The sequence below is a fragment of the Diceros bicornis genome, chromosome 3 (assembly GCF_020826845.1).
Source record: "Diceros bicornis minor isolate mBicDic1 chromosome 3, mDicBic1.mat.cur, whole genome shotgun sequence".
NCBI classification, from domain to species: domain Eukaryota; kingdom Metazoa; phylum Chordata; class Mammalia; order Perissodactyla; family Rhinocerotidae; genus Diceros; species Diceros bicornis.
The window spans coordinates 26,261,495-26,281,391 of NC_080742.1; the positions used below are offsets into that span (position 1 = coordinate 26,261,495).

Here is a 19,897-nt window from a genome sequence, read left to right on the forward strand (position 1 = left end):
ACCTAAAATTTTTTTACTTATTTTTCACTGCAGTGCTGGTTATTATTCCCAGGATCTCTATTTCTTCTTCATGCCTTAATACTTAAAAACTCTGAGTAGCAGGTATTTGTTAACTGCTTGTCAGAAACTTATGTTAGCTTTTCCATCGTATACCCTGCCTTTTTCAGTCCAGGACAATAACACTGCCCTGAAATTTGGACCTTCCTGCTGATGGTATTGTAAGTGGCTTGTCAAAGTTTTTACTAGAGGATACTTTACCTTAGAAACAATAGAGAGGTTCAAGTGATAACATTGCATGGTCCAGAATGGCATCCTCGAACTCCATCATAGATAACTAATCTGTTAGAGTTTATCTTATACATTCCCAAAGCGCTTAGATGCTTTAGGATTCATTGTGGATAAACTCTTCTTGGAATGTTGTTTGATTTGTTTTGCATGAGGTCACCTGGTAAGAGCTCCTTAGCTTATCTTGGTTGCTAATAAGAGTGCAGATACAACTGCAAAATGTTCTTTAGAACTTCCTTTATGTACTGCTCAGTGTTCTGACAGTATTTCCTATAACAAGGCTTTGAAAATTCCGAAGTGAAGAAAGAAAATCCAACATTATATTAAAGCTATGAGTTTAGGACCTAAAGAATACGTGGTATTTAGCAAGATTTATATAATATTTTCTAGAGCAATTGCTTTTTATTTTTTAGAAATTTTATTTTTTAGAAATTTTCTGTAAAATTCCCACTCATATCATGTGATAAATATGATGATACTACACATAGCCTTTAAGAAATGTTGCCTGTGAGCCAAGTTACAATATTTAATAAGACATCATAATGGAATCATCTTTGTGAAGAAGTATTACGGACTCCCTCGGACTTTTCAGATTTGGGTTACATGACTCATGTTGCCTGAATGGAGCCAAGTCTGTGAAGCTGACCATTATTCTCATGTTCTCACATACCTTATTGTACGGGCAATATATATATAAATGTATATATATTTTATATATATGTTTTCTTCCTTAAAAGGATCCTAATACATAGTATATAAGAAATTATATTGACAGGTTTTTTTTTTAGTACTTCTAATATTTGTTAAATAATCCCATTTGCTTCTGATATAACAATATCATTTGTGTGACTATAAGAGGAGTAGAATGACCATGGACAAACCTATCTTTTTTATTTTTTTGGATTAAGAGGTATTATCAGGTCCGTTATTTCAGCATTCCCTTTAGTATCTTATCATCCCAAAGGATGATGAAACATCAGGACATGAATTAAAACATGTACCACCGATAAGTACTGTGATAATTAACAACATAAAATGTCCTTGTTCGTTGTGTTGTTTTTCCACTCAAAGCTTTTGCATCTTCCTCACTGTTGTACATGATGTAAAGAAAGTTTTTGGCTTAGACTCTGTATTATATATTGTGTTTTTACAGGAGGGAGCCCCAAGCACCTGAGCCTGGGCACTCCCTCGCCCAGACAGTCCCATCCCAAGGCATAAGCCCAGGGGGCTCTGACAGCCCCCAGACAGGGAGTCTGGATCACAGGTCAGTCTCCACCTGCCCCTTCATTCTGGGCTGCCACTTAATCTCCCTCCAAGTCCCTTCCTTGGCTGAGAACAGGGTCATTTGGGCTCTGACTGACCCCTAACGTCTGCTCAGAGGTGGTCCTGGTCCAGCCAGCACCAGCTAATTTTCCTCTGCCTTTCCATCCTGGAGAACACAAAGAGCTCTCCTATCCTGTCTAATGCATTTTTTTTGCATGTTGCGCTATGAGCCAAGTCAAGCCACCTAGGCAAGTGTAGAGCAGTTTGATAAAATCCCATCACTCCAGCCACCGTGACCTAGAGACGTTAGGAAGTCCACTGTGAAGACTTTCACGGGCAGGTCCCCAGAAGGAACAACAATGGAGAGCTCTCTTCAGTGACCTCTAGTGAAGTGATCACAGCCTTCTGAGATGCTCCCTGAGGTGGAGGAAAAGGTCCATCATGTGCAAGTCAAGCCATGTGGCTGCAGGTTTCATGGAACAGCCATGGCATCAGTATGTTGAGCTTCTAAGATTGTCAGTGAAAGGCACACGTGCCTCCTCCTGGAAGTGGCCGACTGCCTGTGGGTGACTCAGTTTGCTGTGTGGCTATGTTTCACCTGATGACAGCTGCATGGGCTTTTTCTACAGTTTTCCCCAGGCCAGAGCATTCACTAGCCTTCATCTGTGGCTGCACTTGCTTTTTGACTTTTTCTTTTTGTTGAGAGTCTCAGTGGATATCTTTATGCGAGTTTTAATTGGCTATCTCTGTGAAAAGCACAAGTTGGCAATGATTGTGGCTAAAGGCAAAACTAGTGTGAGTTGTTCCTGAGTCAGGGGACACCATCTTAGCAAAAATGGTCTTATGAGCATAAAAAGCAACCAAATCCTTCTCTCGAGAGGGAACTTCATGATGTTATGTTGTGGTACACATTGGTCATAGCTAAAAATGAGAAAAAGGGCTATGGAAAAAAATAATATGATTTTGTTTATATAACTGTGGAAATGTAGTCTTGATTTAAATGTATTTACAAACTAAAACTAAATGTGGAGGAAAGAAGCAAACTTTAACCACAAACGAATATTGTATTTTATAATTTCCTCTGGTTTGTTTTCAAATAACTTCAAAAGTTTTATAGAGCTTGGATCTTCATTGTCTACAGTATCTCTAGAAGTTACTTTTTAAGTGAGAAAACTCAGTAAAACCTCCCAATTCTTCCAAGACTGAATTTGTTGAATCTGTATTTATTTTACAAGGGCAAATTCTAAGGAGATGGATTTTTGCTTGGCTCCCAGGGTAAAAAAATCAAAGGAAACTCTGTTGCACTCTCAATTTTACTACCTTTTAAATTTTCCTTTGTGCAGTAATTCTGATGAGGACTTTGCCAGATCCATCAGGGAAATGCTGACTAAGGTCATTATTGTCCTCTGGCAGTCACTCACACGATTCATGATCAGACACTCAGAAGGCGACTTCTGAGGGCTGTTTCCTAATGGAAACACGAACACTTTAGTCTGGAGTGCACTAAGAGGAGGAAGGAATATTACAGCTGCACCTAAATTACTAAACCTGGCTTCAAGACCGTGAGGCCTATTTGGATCACACTTATTGTGCATTGGGGCTCCAGGATCAGAAGACTGGGACCTTTTCTGCTCCTTATAGAGCCAGCTGGAGCACCTTTCTTGTTAATTCCAGCTTGGGATCTGCTATTGGGAGTAAGACAGAGGCCATGTAAAGTCTTTCCTTTCTTATTGGAAAGAGAACTTTCCTCCTTTTAATTGTTCTTAGGGTGTTATATGCCCAAACACCAGGTTGGAGTTGCAGCCATCTGAATATTCTCAAAAAGCACCATTATCATTTGAAAACCAAGGAGCCAAATGAGAGGTGGCCTGGAAAAAGCCACTTTGGAGGTGGGTGAATGGGACTGCTGACGGTATTATGATTGAAAGAGAGCTCCTAATTCACTTTGGGAAACCACTGGAAAGGCTTTCCCTGAAATGTTGAATATTTTCTAGAATGCCTTGAGCCTTGTTGTAGCTGAGTTTATTCTCATGTCATTGTACAGACTGCCTCATAATCACCCAACATCCATCCTGGTTTATTTGCCATAGTCACTTGCATTTGGAGGGTGAAGAACATCCTTGCTAAGCTTGTGCTATGTATTTTCAGATTTTCTATCTTGTTCTGCTTTCTTTGTTCCTTCCATTGCTTTCTGCAGGTATTTAAACCCATGGTTCAAAAGAGACTATAATGTAGCTAAGTGGGTAGAAGATGTGAATAAAAACACTGAAGGACCATACTTTAGGTATTTTATAAATTAATTTTATATCCTTTTCAAACTCTCCCAGCACATACAAATACTGTAGTGTGACTGGCTCTCTATCTTGTATCTCCCAATACAAGTTCCCATAGGTGGAAAAGGGTTCTTGTTTATTTGCTGCCTTTTTGTCCCTGTTTTTGCCTTTGAGAGCAAGTCTAGTTCTTTTCTGAATGTTTCAAATGAAGCCATTTGAAAGGGTTGTCATTTAGTGCATGTCCCTATCACCATCTTGAGCTTTTTAGTAGCTTCTCTTCATTTTATGCTGTGTAGTGTTCCATGGGCATGAAACATACTTTCCACTAATAAAGAAGCACTATTAACCTGAATAATTTAATTTCTAGAATTTAGCAGTGTCATAGTCCATTTTTCCTGCTTACTGCCTTAAGAGTACATCGTGCATATGAAAACTCAAGGAAAAACATGAAAAGAAACTAAGTGAAATGCAGCAGAAGTTACTTCTAGTAAAAACAATGATTTGATGTAACTTGAAAATTATTGAGAGATTACTGACCACTTGAGAGTGTATGGAATGACTTTAGGTTTTCTTTGCTCAGTACAACCATGTGCTACCAGCGAAGGGCTGTGCTGAAGTGTTTTATGGGCACTCAACAAAGCATCTGAGGAATTTTTTTATCCCAGTAAGAATGTCATTGTCAAACACATTAAATAGAACAGGAAGCAGATCAGAAACATGTTCTTGGTGCACAAAAGAGCAGAGTATCCCTACATTTTAGAAACTAGCAAATGTACTCAAGTCACTGCAGCTCAGCTTAATGTTAGAGGTCAGAGAGAATTTCCAAGAGCTCTTAATGGCATTTTTTCACTCATTATAATATCAAAATGATTTCCTAGAAGTTCATGCCTCCTTTATATCTGACTACTTTGTGGACAACTAATGTAAAGAAGAAGTATAGACTCAATTACTACCTCTCCTGAACATAACTTAACAGTAAGCTTTTAGATTACTCATTACCATGACTTGGGTCAGCATTTAACAGCTATTAAAATATGTTTGTGTATTCAACTCTCAGCACCCATATAAGGTGGACTTTCTCTTCCAGTGTACCATTTAGTTTAGACACGTATAGTTTGAGAAAATGATTAGAGCTACCTGCATTTTAATTTGATCCATATATTTGCATATATCCCAAGGAAAGCATAACCCCTGCCTGCTCACAAAAATATACCCTGCTTTTATACCTCATATTTCCCTCCTGCCCTGTCCCTCTGCTTATACCATTTTCCCACTGAATTTCATACACATACACTCACATCAAACATCCCACCCTCACCTGTAGCTCCCAAGATGGCCAACGTCAGGAAGACAGGTAAGATGATTTTGAATATTATTTGGAGTCTTGGCTCACCTGCAGTCCTACTTCTCCTTCTATTTTCCTCAGGCTTGTGGGCAGATTGTAATTTGTATCAGCCATGGAATCAAAACAGAATGACTTTGGTCCCATATGGGCTAGGGCTTTTATACCTAAATGGACTTAGCATTTTTGCAGCAATAATTTGTGAAATGGTACCCCGGAAGAGTTGATTCACCTCCCCTGGGTGAGCTGAGTAGTTTATGTGGCTCCCAGAGAAGAGTTCACATTTCTTGAAATCACCCAGGTCTGCCCAGAAGCTGCATGACTCAACGCAATTTGAATGGGGAAATGCTTTGGCACCCCCGGTTGCACGTGCACAGCTGCAAGGGCAATTGTTGAGGGTTCCTTTGTCTCCTCTCTTAATGTGAGATGTTGGTTCCTCAGTGGATAGTCACATTAAGAATTATTAAAAATTCATATTTGTGTTTAAAGACTAGATACAATTCAGTGGAGGGTTATAAGTTAACTGTCATTTTGGGGTTAATAAGGATCATACTGGTAAGACTTGAAAATCGACACAGAATTTCTGTGCAAGTGGTGAATAATTGAGATACCCCAGGGCTTTTAACACAACGATTCTAACACAGCAGAGAGAATTTCATCCATTCTCCATCCAAGCTAAGCCTCACATAGGAGCCCACAGTGCATCCACACCTTGCCTTCTGCTTTGCCAACCCTAAGCTTAAGCTCAGGTCTGCTTCATCTGCCGCCAGGTCATTCAGGATTACCTCTCCTGCCAAAACCACCAATGAGGGCAAAGGGCACTTTATTAATCACCCGTGTGGTGTGGGGTGTGTGGCATCCTTATCAAAATGCAATGGGGACTTTGTGACTGTGGCAAACTGGTCCAAAATATAGCCCAGCATTTAACGTATAGTATCCACATCACTACAAAGAGCAAAGCAAATGCCAAAAGATCTTGAGTGGTCAGAGTGCCTTAGCTCCGCTCCTTTACCCAGTTCTCATATGACAGTGGTTGCTCACTTTGTTGTCAGCGTGTATTGAGGTCATCCAGAAGGTGCAGGTGAGGTCAGGGCAAGAGCATTATCTGCCCACACCTAGATCCTGGGGGCAGTTCTGTTGGCGACAGTGCTTTATATGCTCTTAGAAAGTGTCCTTGGGTATTATCCAGTTGATTGCTCACTTCATCAATGGTTTTTGAGTCCACTTCCATGATCTTATGGAAAATGCAATAACGCTGAAAAGAAACTAACAACAATAACTTATGTATTGAGTGCCTATTATTTACCTTTCTCTCTCACAACATCATGAGATGTAGGTATTCTTCTTCCCTTTCTATGGGTGGAGGAAACTGAGGCACAGAGAGTAACTGAAGATAGCACAGCTAGTTGAGTGTCAGAACCAGAATTATGAGCCTGGCTCCATCTGACTCCAAAGTCTGTTCCCTTTCCATTTCACTGTAATTACTTAAAAGTAGCAGGGTGGATATTGACCACTTAAATCCTATCCTAGGAAACACTTTATAAATCCTTCTAGATTAGTCTACTATAAAATTTGCATATGAACACAGTCAAGTGAATAAGGGGTGGACCTATGTCCCTCATGTGTGACTGGCCTGGATTTAGCCTGTTTTGGGGGGTACAGCTGAACTGAGATGGGCCTCACAGGCACGAGGTACAAAAGGCAAGCGCAGAAAGTCTAATGTAACCCAAAGAGAGGCCACAATCCATTGCCGAACAGACATGGCTTCCTTGTGTAATTCTAAATGGCACCCACTATGGTTATTATAGTTTTAAAAGATGCAGTAATGATAATGGTTAACATTTTTCCAAAGATCACTTTGTAAGTGAATGATCTGGGCCAGTGCCTGGTTTTCAGTGAAAGCCAGATTGGAACCACCAGGCAAGTAGCCAGGGTCGGAAAAGAGCCTGGAGGTGGTTTTGGAGAAATGTCTTTCTTGGACATTTGTGAGAAATTTTGAGTGTGTTTTTATTTTCCCTAACCTGATTTACCCTGCCTTTTTCTCTGCTCTTATTCTGACTCCTGCTCTGGTGCTCTCCTTGCCCCCATGATAATCCCCTTTTGCTGTCACACCCACCCCACCTCCAGGACCCAATGCCCCTTGCCCCTACTAAAACTGTCCTGCTTGGCTTCTCTTCCCCTCAGGGTCCAAAGTGTCAGTTAACGAGTGTGTTTATGTGAGAAGTAGTATATGTGCCATTTCTCTGGGGTTCTAGAGAATACCTCCTGTTTTTGTTTCAACTTATTATTGGCTATGGCCGTGGAGAGATATTAGAGGGGAAGACTGGACTTCATCACCCCTCTTTGGAATGGCCTTGTATGGGTACAAAGCTGGCCTTTTGGACCCAAGGCCAAGTGAACAGCTGGCGTGACTGAAGCTGTAAGCTAACAGCTCATGCTGTGAACACACACACTATAGCAAATTAAAAAGATGACTCGTTTTGCATGATCCCCTGAAGTAAACAAGATTTAGTTATTCGTTTGTGTACCTAACTAGCTTTCCTGAATTTGGGTATCTTATCAGTAGCGATTAGGCTAAAAATCCAAAGCCAGGTTAATATCCCTTGTTTTAGAAAGATATATCTTAATACCTAAATATGAAAGTTTGTCCTCATTCTACACATACTGAATTTGTTTCCTACAGATCATAGTCCTATTTGAAATGTTTTCCTAAGGTTAAAAAAAATCATTAACTTCTGAATTAGAAAAATATGCAGTAGTACATTGCTTTAATAGTACTTTAGAGGATTTGAAGTACTAATATGCTTAGTTCCACCCATCTCTTCTGCAGTGGAAAGCATTAACACAAGAGAAGTCAAACAGCCACAATATTCTAACAGTTCACACTGAGGAGTCGTCCTGGACATTTTCCAAAAATAGAGGAAACATTAGGAATTACAGATTAAAAGTAAACTGAATCACCCTTGATTCTTAAAATTGAGCAAGAATTATTTATTTGGATCTCAGGAAAAATTATTTTCAAACCTTAGTTTGAATTCAGTGTCTATGAAATAGAAACTGTTTTGAAAACTATGGCAGAACCAGAGCAAAGGATAATATATGGATGGGGACCAAAATTTAAAGTAAGGGAGGAAAAAAAGACATCTTTATGCTGCTGCGTGCAGTGCAGGCAGTAGATCTGCCCCTAACCAATGCTACCCCACCACCAACACTCCTAGGCTCAGTCACTCAGCACAGGTGAGGTGCCTCCTAATGAAATAAGTACTGATGCTCTCACGTGAATTGAGCAGTGGTAACATTTGTGACTGGATAGCTACCGCCAAATTATCACATCTCTTTTCCACTGATACGGTGTAAGTGGACACTTTTCACTCTCAGCTGTTTTTTTCACTTTAAAGACAAGGTAGCAAATATGGGCTTTTCCAGTGTGCTCAGCTTAATCACAAATATTACCACTGCACATGCAGAATCAAACAAGAACAGCATAATACATCAAGAGCTTACACAGATCTTTCATGTGGAGTATCTCCATGATGAAGAGAACACATTATCCAAATAGGAAGGGTTTTGTGTTTTGTTTTAGTTGAGTAAAATTCCAGTCACTAAAGTGTAGCCACCTTATTGACATGTCAAGTATACCCTACGTGGGATATCAGGACCTACTTCTATGGCTTAGAATCCTCCCCTGTCCAGAAATGCTGATGGTAGGGACTAATCAGACCATTTTTGTATGTTCTCATCAGACTCTTTGTTTGGCTGGAACTCTGCACTCCTTACTGCTTGCATGTTTACTAATTTATTATTAAAACCCCTGTATTTGCCTTTGTTCTTTCACAACTAACACACTGGCCTCTGAATGCATGGGTTTTGTGTGAACTGGTGTGTGACTTAGCAACTAATAATATGTGTCAATTGTGTATATTTTCAGATCTTAAAAATATAATTGGAATTACTGTACTAAAACCATTTTTTACATTAAGTGGTAAAAATAAGGCAGAATATTAATATGTTGTACACTTAATTCACCATTATGAACTCTTAGAATAATTTTATCCCTCCTCCATTTTAGCTTTTTAGCTATTCTATAGGAAACTTCATTATTGGCTTTCTAGTTAAAAAGTATGATTCTGTGTACTAACGTTTAAACAAACCATCGCAGTTATGAAATTAGAAAGACAAAATTCCAGCATTCCAGTGTTGTGAATGACAGAGTATCTCCCAGTAGTTAAACCTGTGCAGTAGTGGCCTATGACAGTAGAAATCAGAGAGTTTGTTCTGAACCCACTTTTCAGATATTTGAAAAAGATATTAGGCAATCACTTAATATTTATTTCATGTGTTCTCAACATCTCAGGACTTTATCTCCTGCCAAGTCTCCTTCTTCATCAACTGGGTCTATTGCCTCCAGCAGAAAATACCCCTACCCAATGCCTCCACTTCCCGACGAGGAGAAGAAAGTGAACCGACAAAGTGCCAGGGTATGTGGAAACCTCCTCCGTACACTAACATCCCCGGTCATTATCGTTGATCTGTGAGTTCATGTTTTAAAAGAGAGAGGCATTTTTCTTTATTCACAAGAAAATGAAAAAATTAAATTTGAAAAATAGAAGATTCTTGGAGCTTTGGGGCTCAGACTTTTATTTGCAAATTAGTTTAATTACTGCATTGATAAATTCTAGAAATATTTGGGATCTATTAATCATTCATTGCTATATATTTATATCTTTTATTATTCATGGTAGCTAACATATTACAACTGGAATAGACAAAACAGAGAATGTATTTTGCTTTATCAGTTTTTTGATATACCTGGAAATGCCAGAGATTAAGTAAACTAGCCTCATTTCCATGCCCAGTTTGCTTACTCAGGCCTTTCACTGGCTAATAACACCCAATAGGATTTTAGAAATAGGAACCTGTAACAGAAAATCAGATCACTGTCTTGGAGATCGGAGTGCAATTTGGATACGAGGAAAGGGGACTTGAAAATCTGTAATATTAAAAGAGTATGGCTAAGGGTATGGTGAAATTTAGCAACTTTCTATATTTAAAAAAGCCAGATTTAAAAACATATATGAGGGGCGGGTCCGTGGCTTAGCGGTTAAGTGCGCGCGCTCCGCTGCTGACGGCCCGGGTTCGGATCCCGGGTGCGCACGGACGCACTGCTTGTCCAGCCATGCTGAGGCTGTGTCCCACATACAGCAACTAGAAGGATGTGCAGCTATGACATACAACTATCTACTGGGGATTTGGAGGAAAAAAATAAATAAACAAAAATTAAAAATAAAAAAATTAAAAATAAAAACATATGAAGTTGATTGTTTTTATAAAAATAGGATTCGCCAGAAGTTTCATTTAAATACTAAGTCCTCTTTTATGTTTTAATCATGATTCTACTCAGTCTCACAACATTCCCGGAACACATCCATCATGTGAAATTGAAGATATAGTCGAGTTCAGAGAGGCAGACCAGTCCTCCGAAGCTTAAGTGAAAGATAGAACTAAAGAATAATTACTTTTATTGATGTCCAGGCTCTGTTGTGGTCAGTTACACTATAATGTTGATCTTCTCAGAAATGATGTTGCAAAAAAATAAAATAAAGCTTTAAAAGCCTGGACACATTTATCTGCTAGTGGGTCCTGGGTTCCGAGGCTTTTTCGTTTGAAAGATATTTCAGAGCCTCTCTGATCTTGAACTTAAATTACGGGGTTCAAAGTAAACATGGCTCATTCAAATTTTAACTCGATCAACTCAGAGTCAGTAAGAAAACACAATTCATTAGAACCTGATTAGATCACTATAATCAGACAGACTTTAAAAACAATCAGTGGTGTTTTGTTAATCATACAAAAAATTACCTTCATGTGTTAATATGGGAAATGGTAAAAGATGGAAAAGAAGAAGATAACTCAGATTCCCAGCACTCAGCTTTCTGGCCTTAAAAAAAAAGACTTGTTTGTACATCCAGTTGTTCATGATATGCGTATGTGGTAATGAAATCTAAGGCTGATGCCATTCCTCCAGGGAATTGTCAAAGGATAACACCCCACTTTTGCCCCCCCAGTAAATTGCCTACACTGCTGTTTTCCTCTGTCTAGTTGGGGACAGTCCACTGTTGTCACTCCAGGGTGCAGGTTATTGGAGATGTTCCCACAAGAGAATCCATGAAAATGACAGCTCCCCAGAAGAAATGGCTGGCCCTTGGTTCCTTCCCTGGGCTGAGTGGGATGACTATGAAGACTGAAGCCTCTGGGACAGTTGTGTGAGAGGTCTGGTTGGTTCTGTCTGCTGTGGAACATCCACATGATTATGTAGCAGCATCCTGCAGAATGGGCAGCCCCTGTCTCTGGGGGCTGTAGAGAATCAAACAAGCAGATCTTTATATCAGTGACCTCTCTTTTACAGCCATCTAGACATGGCCAAGGTTATGCCTATTCCTAAAAGTGATGGCTTGCCAGCTCTTTCCTCCTTTTTCCTCACTGGGATAATGACCTTCAGGTTTTCTGAGTTCATTCCTTTGTTGCTCTCTTCTTTCTGCAAGCTATCACTTATTATTTAATCTTCATAACCAGTTGTGAGGAAACTGGGCTCACTGAAGCTGAGGTCTGAACTCTTTACTGCTCCATACCGTCATCTGAGCATCAGTCCAGATCTTCTTTCCCTCAGACACCCTGCAAACCGCCTGTTTAACTGTTCATTTTCACTTGTCTCCACAACAGGTGTCATCCACACACACAAATCCTCACAGTTGAGAGATTTCGTTTCCAAAGAGTGAGAAGATGGGTGTCTCTTTTAATGAAAAGGATGTATAAAGCAGACCTAAGGTAGATAACACAGGCAGCTTTACCACAATCCTTGTGGAGTAGCCAACAAGGGCATTCAGAACAAGATTTCCATGAAGATTCATGAGGACATATTAGGGAAACCAATATAGAAACATCCACCTAATCACTTAGCTATTTCTCCTCTTTCTTTCCTTGAAACTCATTAGGTATACAATGACATACCCCAGATTTCCAATAAGAATGGAATTTGGATGGAAATTGGATGCAACCTAAGTCACACTGTTTTAGGATTTCTTTGTTCATATTTATAATAATGATACCCAAATCATATTGCCTGGAAATATTTTATTAGCTTGATCTCTTTTCTATTTTGCTTTTTTTTTTTAACTGGCCTTCCTTCTCTGGTGAACTGAATTGCATTCATATTTGATCGTGCTGAAGTTGTTTTCAGTCTATTAAGGCAATTACTGAACACTGTAGAAATTATATATGAACAGGGCCAGTGTAAAGAGCTGGTGGCAGAGGCAAGAAGAGAAGAGGTGAGGGAATGCACGTCCTGCCCTGGATGCATCATTCTAGTCTGACATGTCAGCTCCTGAGAGAGGACAGTTTTTTAGGAGGTAGTGATGGAACTGGAGAGTGCATAGTCTGGTCATAGGCCTAGGGCAGTGATTTTTAAGTGGGTGGTGGTAGTGTTGGTGGAATCACACTTCCCTAAGACAGTAGTTCTCAGCGTTGGCTGTATGTGGGAATTGTCTTAAGGGCTTTTAAAATATACTGATGCCTGAGTCCCACCCAGAGAAGTTTTGCTTTAGTTGGTCTGGTGTGCTGCCTAGGCAGTGGGATTTTTTAAACCTCCCCAGATCACTGAAATATGCAGCTGGGTTGAGAATCTTTGCTCCAGCTGGCTGTTTGAGAATCCTGGGGAAAAGAAGGGTATGTGTAGTTTAAAAAAATAACATTTAAATTATTTTATTTCATTTGAGAAACAATATTTAATTTATTCAAAATTTCGAGTAACATTAAATGAGGATGTGAAGTTTTTTTGTATTAAAAGGTGGCAGTTGTTAAAAAGGTTGAGACACAGGTTTAGAGGAAAGAGAGAGCTAAAAAAAATTAGACTGTTTGTTTTATCCATTTGTTAGGCTTCACAAAAGTGTGCGTCCACAGTCACGTAAGTATGGATGGGATCACCAAATCTTTATCTTCATAGCTCAGAAAATATTTGTTTCGTGCTTTCACAGTGTGCAATTTTGCTTTTCTCTGTTGTGCAGCTATGGGAGACATCCATTTAAGATCAACTGTTTACATGTGATACATCGAAACTGTTTACTTCAACTTTTATAGAAACCCAGCCTCATGGAATCACTGCAAATCTATCTGCTCTTCAGACGATACGAAGACCCTCTGACAAGCCACAGAGGAGAGGAAGCCAAGTCTCACATCTGGATACCATTTACTTTTTGTCATTGGCTTAGGATTTAACTGAACCTTGAAAAGAACTGCTGAAATGTTACATTATAACACGGAACCATAAAGGTACTGGTATGTTAATGGATAATCCGCATGACAGATATACGTAGAAATATCACTAAATTAACTCACATGACCCAAATGTAGCAAGTTTCCTAAGGGACAATAGTGGATTCAGAACTTGACATTCTGAAGCACATCCTCATTATAGACAGTAATGCTATGTGCATGATGCTTCTCTTTATTGTTTTCCACATTTAAGGAAACAACATCCCATAATAGAAACTAGCATGCAGGGCTAAGACATATAAGATTTTTCTGCAGGACTTTAAAGCTTTGAGAGGGCAATATCCCATATGCTAACTTGAAACATGTATTTTTATTTTTGTTTTGTTTTTTTACTTTTCATATTTATATCAGCATACAAGGACAACTGTACATATGTAAACATTTTTAAAATAAAAAAAAAGCAGCTGTTACACACAAGTGTATTTTGCCAAATGCCTAAGAACAATCAGAGACAATCACATCATCCTCATCCATCAGATGGTCTTTAAAGATTATAAGCAGATGATGCTGTAAATATAGTGGTCAATGCTGTAAATGTGTCTCTCCATAATTGGTATTTGTCCAAAACATGTGCTATCCCTTTAAGCTGTGCACAGTCTGGAGGCAGTTTTACAGAGTAATTAATTGAACAGAAGAACAAAATGCCCAGCAAAACTTCTGTCCTTTACAGCTCGCAGGGGCAGGAGTCCAGTAGTGCAGCTGCTGTCCTGCCTCCAGGCACTCTGCTGCTGACCAGCTGCCCCCTGGGAATCCTCCAGCCTGTCCCTTTTCCTTCTCGGGGCTACAGTGCCTGCCTCAGCAGCTGTTACCTTTCAGTACCACAGCACATCTGCTCGTCCCAGGCCTGTGAGCCCCACAGCAGTGTGTCCTGCTGGCATTAAGCAAGTGCACCAAAGACACATGAGACCACGGGCTGCTGATGCCTTGGTAGCTTTCAACTTGCCAATATGCTAACCCTTTGTGGCCTACCTTTATCTGTGAGATGAATGACTTCTTTTAATAAAAACAACTTTTACACTATTTATTAAGGATATTTATCATCCGTGGGACGTGAGTCCCAACAGGTCATTCTGCACTGACTTGGAAGCAAGATGATGGAAGGATCTACCAGCTGGGCTGGGAAGCCTCAACAGGCCACAAAGGGTTAAAAGAAACCTAAAGCCACAAGTGTGCTGCAACTGTGAAGTTATTCAAACAGCTGGCAAGGGAAAGAATGTGACGTTTTGAACTCTATATATTTTTTAATCCATAGTAAAGTGACAAATCCGTGTTAATGCCCCTTCTTTAAAGCCAAAGTTTGATAGCTGTCATAATGAAGCTCTGTCATTCTGAAAGAAAGCTTCCCGAAGGAGGCTACCCTAGTGAGCTCAGAAATTGATGGGATCCATCAAATGCTTTGATGTGAAGAGTGCTTCTGAATTTCCTCATTTTCTTTTTCTTGAGAGGAATGGAATCTGCAGACAAGATTTCAGAAATATCCTCTAAATTTGATCTCTCTCAGTAGTGTCCATGGACAAATCCATTCCACCTCCATGCGTAATCATCTTGGATGGCCCAACCGAAGGGCTGAGGTAGAAGGCAGTGTTTTATACTCTGTGTGTTTACGTCTTCTGTGATGGACCTCTCTTCTGAAAGTCTTTGAAAACGTTTGAAAAGCATTTTAATCATCCAAAATGATAAAGTGTAAACAGCATTTTTCATGACAGGAAGGGATGTGATTGTCGATGCTACAGTAACAGTACAACGATCTCATCAGAGGTTCGGGTGAGTGTTGGGTGATGTCACATAGTTCAAGCCAAGGACAGGAGAGCAGACAGATTTAAAGATGTAGCAAATAAGTGGCTTTTGACCAAGATCACTTTAATGTGCACTGAATGTTTTCTGGTGTTGAGTGTGTAAAATACTATTGTTATAAGGTTTATTTTGACTATAAAAGAGTTTATAGATTTGAATGTAAGGTGCCTCGTGTAAATATGCTTCCTAGTTATGGTTACACAAGCCCTAATTTGAAAGAATCCACAAATGGTTAGCTACATAGTCAATAGATCCCCTCACCCCTCTCTCTTTCCTCGCTTTCTCAATTATTTTTACTTATTTCAAGTAAAAATCATTATTATGTGCCTTTGGGAGGCATGGTTGCTCTGGAGGTATATCATTTATAGTCATCCTCCTTGGTAATGACCTTCATATGGAACTAAATGAAAAGTGTTTTATTTGCAGAGAGAATATGATTTTATAGTACCTTTAATGTTCTATTCTGGGTATCTACTCTATCTAAGAATGTTTAAACATTCTTACGCCCATTTGCAAACTTCTTTGACAAGTTTATAATCTCCATGGATAATTTCAAGATGTACCTATGTGTACACTCATGGTTAGTGTTCTAGATGTATTAAATCTAAATATTGATGACTTTTCATCCACTGAGGCAGGGAAAATGGACCCATGGCACTAAATACAAGCACAGCATTATTAATTTTTTTTGAATATCTATTTTGTAGAGGAACTTTGAGGCCACATAGCAGTATGTATCATGCAACAAATATCTGTATCCCCCAGTCAACTATAGGACTATTATACTAGGCAGAGGAGAGCAGTTGTTTGGCCTTTATGTTCCATTGTATGCCTTTTTTCTCTCTTTCTAAAGTTTTGTGCATAGATAAGACTTCAGATTGACAGCCTGCTGCCTGAGATGTTCCATTTACCCATAGTCGTTACAGTGTAGTAAATTCTGATTTAAAGAAACATTTAAATGTCCCCACTGAGAGCATCAGCAAGGAAGGTGTGGGGTAGCAGGGAGCCCTGCAGGAGCTGACTGGTCAGACTAACCGGTCTGGCCATGCTGTCTTTAAACAGGAAGTGGCATCCTCCTCTGGAGACTCCCAGCTAGAAACTGATCCCCAGGTCACATGCAGCCTGTGGAAAGGAATAAACTTCTCAAATGGTGGAGCATAATGAGGGCTTTCAATTTGCTGGAATTGCTGTATTTTTTAAAGAAACTGTCTTTTTAAAGTGCTGTTCCTTAAAAAAAAAGTTGACTAGTAAAGTAAATGTAGGGTTAAAACGCCAAACATATTTTTCAGTTTGATTTAGGTGCTTTATTACGTGACACTACAGTCTCTCTCTTTTTCCCCCTTGCTTTAAAAAGGCTTTTAAAATTGTGTTTATACATAAGATCAGTCCAGCATAGATTTCTGAACATAAGATTGATAGAGTTTCTAAAAGAAGTTGCTGAAAAGATAAAATTAGATACTCTGTGCACTTCTAGAGAAGGAAGTCATTTTCCGTCTCTTTTTTTTCCTGTTGATTCCCTTGCAGATTTGCATAATTTAGTCCTGTCCATTGTCCCAGATCTCTTGTGGCTAGTTCACCTTTTACCTTTTTAGATTTTGTTCTTTACTTGTTATAGTTACCTATGGGCCAGAGGAAATATGGTATTTCTACTCACTTCTTTCAGTATTTCAAAATCAAATTTGTTCATTTATTTCATCCATTCTTTATTTCCTGTTGTCACGTGGTTGTTTTAACTTATATATTTAGTGCTTTAAATATTTCCTCGTGTTATTCAACATGATAATAAATCCTTACCTAAAGAGAAGGCTATTTTACTTTATTTTACTTAAAGGAAAGGGAATTTATTGGGAGGATATTGAGTAGCTTGCAGAGTGTATGGGGAGGGGAGAGCAAATTGCGGCCCTGAAGGAAGGAGTGAAGGAGCGACGGGAGGGCAGATGGCTGCTGCCCCGGCCTGGCGAGGACACCACTGCCGCCTACCGCCGTGGACGCCCGGGGGCAGCGTATTTTAAATGCCGTCCTACCAGTGGGCGTGAATTTTGCTTGAAATATTCTAACTCCCATTTGCAGCATAATGTCTATTTTTTATGCCCCTAGTGATCTTTTTCCTTTCACTTCTGTGTTCTTGTCTAAAACTGCCACCCCAATACTGTTTTTTCTTAAATGGAGTCAAGATGAATTTCTCATTCTGATTCTACTAGCTTAAAATATATAAGAAGCAAACATTTCTATGGAATAAGACTAAATTTGGGGCTCAAACTTTTTGTTTTTCTCTCTGAGCTGTTTTCTGAGTGGATAAGATGACTCTGATTTTGGATGAGCAGGGTTCCTCCGGCACGGAAGAGCTAAGGGCTTTCCCAAACAGCTTCCGCTGTTTACTGGGTTGTGAGGTGCGCAGCCCGCTCCTGTGAAAATTGGCTGAGAGGCAACAGCCCATCTGGCTCTGTGTGTGTGTGTGTGTGTGTATGTGCATGTGTGTGAGCAGCCACACCTGCTGAGAACCGTTGGCGCATGCTCACAGCATATGCTCTGTGGGCAGATGCTTTTAATTCCGAGAGGGCTTTTCTACACCTGCAGATGCAGAGCAAACAAAGATGCCGCGGGACCTTAGAAATCAGGGAATATTTCTATTCACATTTTCTTCATTGCTTTGTCAGGGGCCCCAAAATGGAGCATCTTCTGGTTCAGATTATAAGTAGAAAAACAACACAAAAACCCGTCTAGTATTTTTGTCCTTAATACCCAGAGTCTGACGACAGTAAGCGTCTTCCCTGTGGGGTTTGAGAAATGCTTCCAGACCCTTCCTGCTTCCGAAGTCGCTCTCCCTTCAGTAGCTGTCAGCTTTCTCCTGACTAGGAACTGTCACTGTCGTGGAGGTAAGTCCCTTCTTTGCCTAAACTGGCACTTGGGAGAACCAGAGGGGTGCAGAATAGGGGGAGAGGGGTACCTCTAGTTACCTGCCATCGGCACGTGGGCAGGGATTACGCAACTTTGGAAGTCATTGAGAGATCGGTCCTCAGGGTGTGTTTCAGGATGGAGGGAGATAAGCAGTGAGCTTTGGGAGGTCATGGGGCATTTAGTCCTGGCATAGGAGCAGAATGGAGAGCCATCCAAAGAGCTCAGAAGCCAAGCGTGCACTAGAGCACAGATGGCCACTGGGGGTGCGGTGGAGAGAGAGGTGCTGAGGACCTACGACAGACCTGTGTGCTCTGCAGTTTTACTGTTAGCTCTATAACTACTTCATGGTCCAGTCCATGAGGGGCCAGTCAGTCACTCCTGCCTGGTGTGTCCGTTGCATTATTCATAGAACATGTATCGTACCTGGAGGGGCTTCAAGGCTTGCAGGGTTTTGCTTAAGGGCATCATCATTTTATGTTTTTAGGTATCCTTGAAATCAAAACCAGGGAAGGTGGTTTTAGTTTTTATTTGTAAAAAAAGGCATACAATGAGACTAGAAATCTTAAGATAATGTGCTTAAAAAATCATCAGTAAAGTCTTCAAAGAGTTAATGAAGAAAAGTGCATTTTCCTTTCAAGTAAAAAAAATTTATATATACATATAATACTAATCAACATTTACTTTGGGGCTTAGCCTCTTTATGAAGGTTCAGATGTGGATTTGTGTTTTGATGGTCAAGCTCTAAAACAGTGCAAATAGCCCCAAATCTTTAAATGCAGCGGTGCTAAGTTATACTAGATAACACAATATAGAAAGTGCTGATGTGAATACATTTATTCAGTAATAATACAAGAGTTCCTGCTAAATTATACATGTGTATCACTGCCTGATTGGAAACCCCTTTTCTTTTCTAATCCAGCACAAAATCAAACTGTGATTCTAATAGCCAGTCTTTTAATGGGTAAAAATGACCCAACACCTTTGTTTTGTATGGAAACCTTTTTTTTTTTACACTAACTTCAAAAGTGCTTAACAACAGGTTTATTCAGGATAACTACGCATGTACTCCTTTTTTTTTTTTAACTTGCTGCAAGAGACTTGCCCCTCCAATCTAGCATCCCAGAAACACTTCTTTTAGAAACTGGGCGTTCTACCTAAACATAGCAGTTTATATGTTAGCCAGTGTAGGTCTGCGCTAGTGTTTTCCACATGTATCATCTTCGAGGGGTGATGTCTCATCTACACAGACAGTGGAAGCCACTTCGTGGGGAAGTATTAATAGCAACATGGTTTCACTTTTGGTAACCAGGTAATCACGTGTATATACTTAGATTGGCTTCATTTTAACAGTATAGTCTCTCTGCTACTCCGCATTTCAGGTTCTTAAGCTATTTTTAAAAGTACTGGGTTTTGGCAAACACCAACTGAAATGTATATGGCAACCGCTTTCCTGAGCAAGCGTGATTTGTTTTATGGCTGTTCGTTATAAAGTTGTTCTTACATTGTAGGTAAACAAAATCTTGCTTTTTAAAGGTCACTGTAACTTGAGGTCAGATTTCTGGCGCTTCATTCACTTCTGAGGCTACTAAGATACCACAGTTTTCTATGTTACTCTCATTGTAACCTCAATAAAGTGACTTTCAATAAAAGATTTATGCAATTTTGATGCATGACTCCCTTTAATCCTGTTTTTCTCCCAACCACTGTTTCTCTG

At 39.8% G+C, this 19,897-nt stretch overlaps 1 protein-coding gene across 9 annotated transcripts in view; it reads left to right on the forward strand.

Moving 5' to 3' along the window:
• The window catches only part of ADAM22 (ADAM metallopeptidase domain 22), a 215,805-nt gene extending 202,471 nt beyond the window's left edge, over positions 1–13,334 (forward strand). For 4 of the 9 annotated variants that reach the window (XM_058524953.1, XM_058524900.1, XM_058524911.1 and 1 more), the window contains 3 exons: positions 1,439–1,549; positions 9,518–9,641; positions 13,224–13,334. In XM_058524953.1, the coding sequence (XP_058380936.1) occupies positions 1,439–1,549; positions 9,518–9,641; positions 13,224–13,244 (256 nt within the window). In that variant the 3' untranslated portion in view covers positions 13,245–13,334. Of the gene's footprint in view, positions 1–1,438; positions 1,550–3,745; positions 3,833–9,517; positions 9,642–13,223 lie in introns of all 9 variants that reach the window. The other 5 variants (XM_058524962.1, XM_058524924.1, XM_058524933.1 and 2 more) reach the window with 2 other exon arrangements.
• The last annotated feature ends 6,563 nt before the right edge of the window (positions 13,335–19,897 follow it).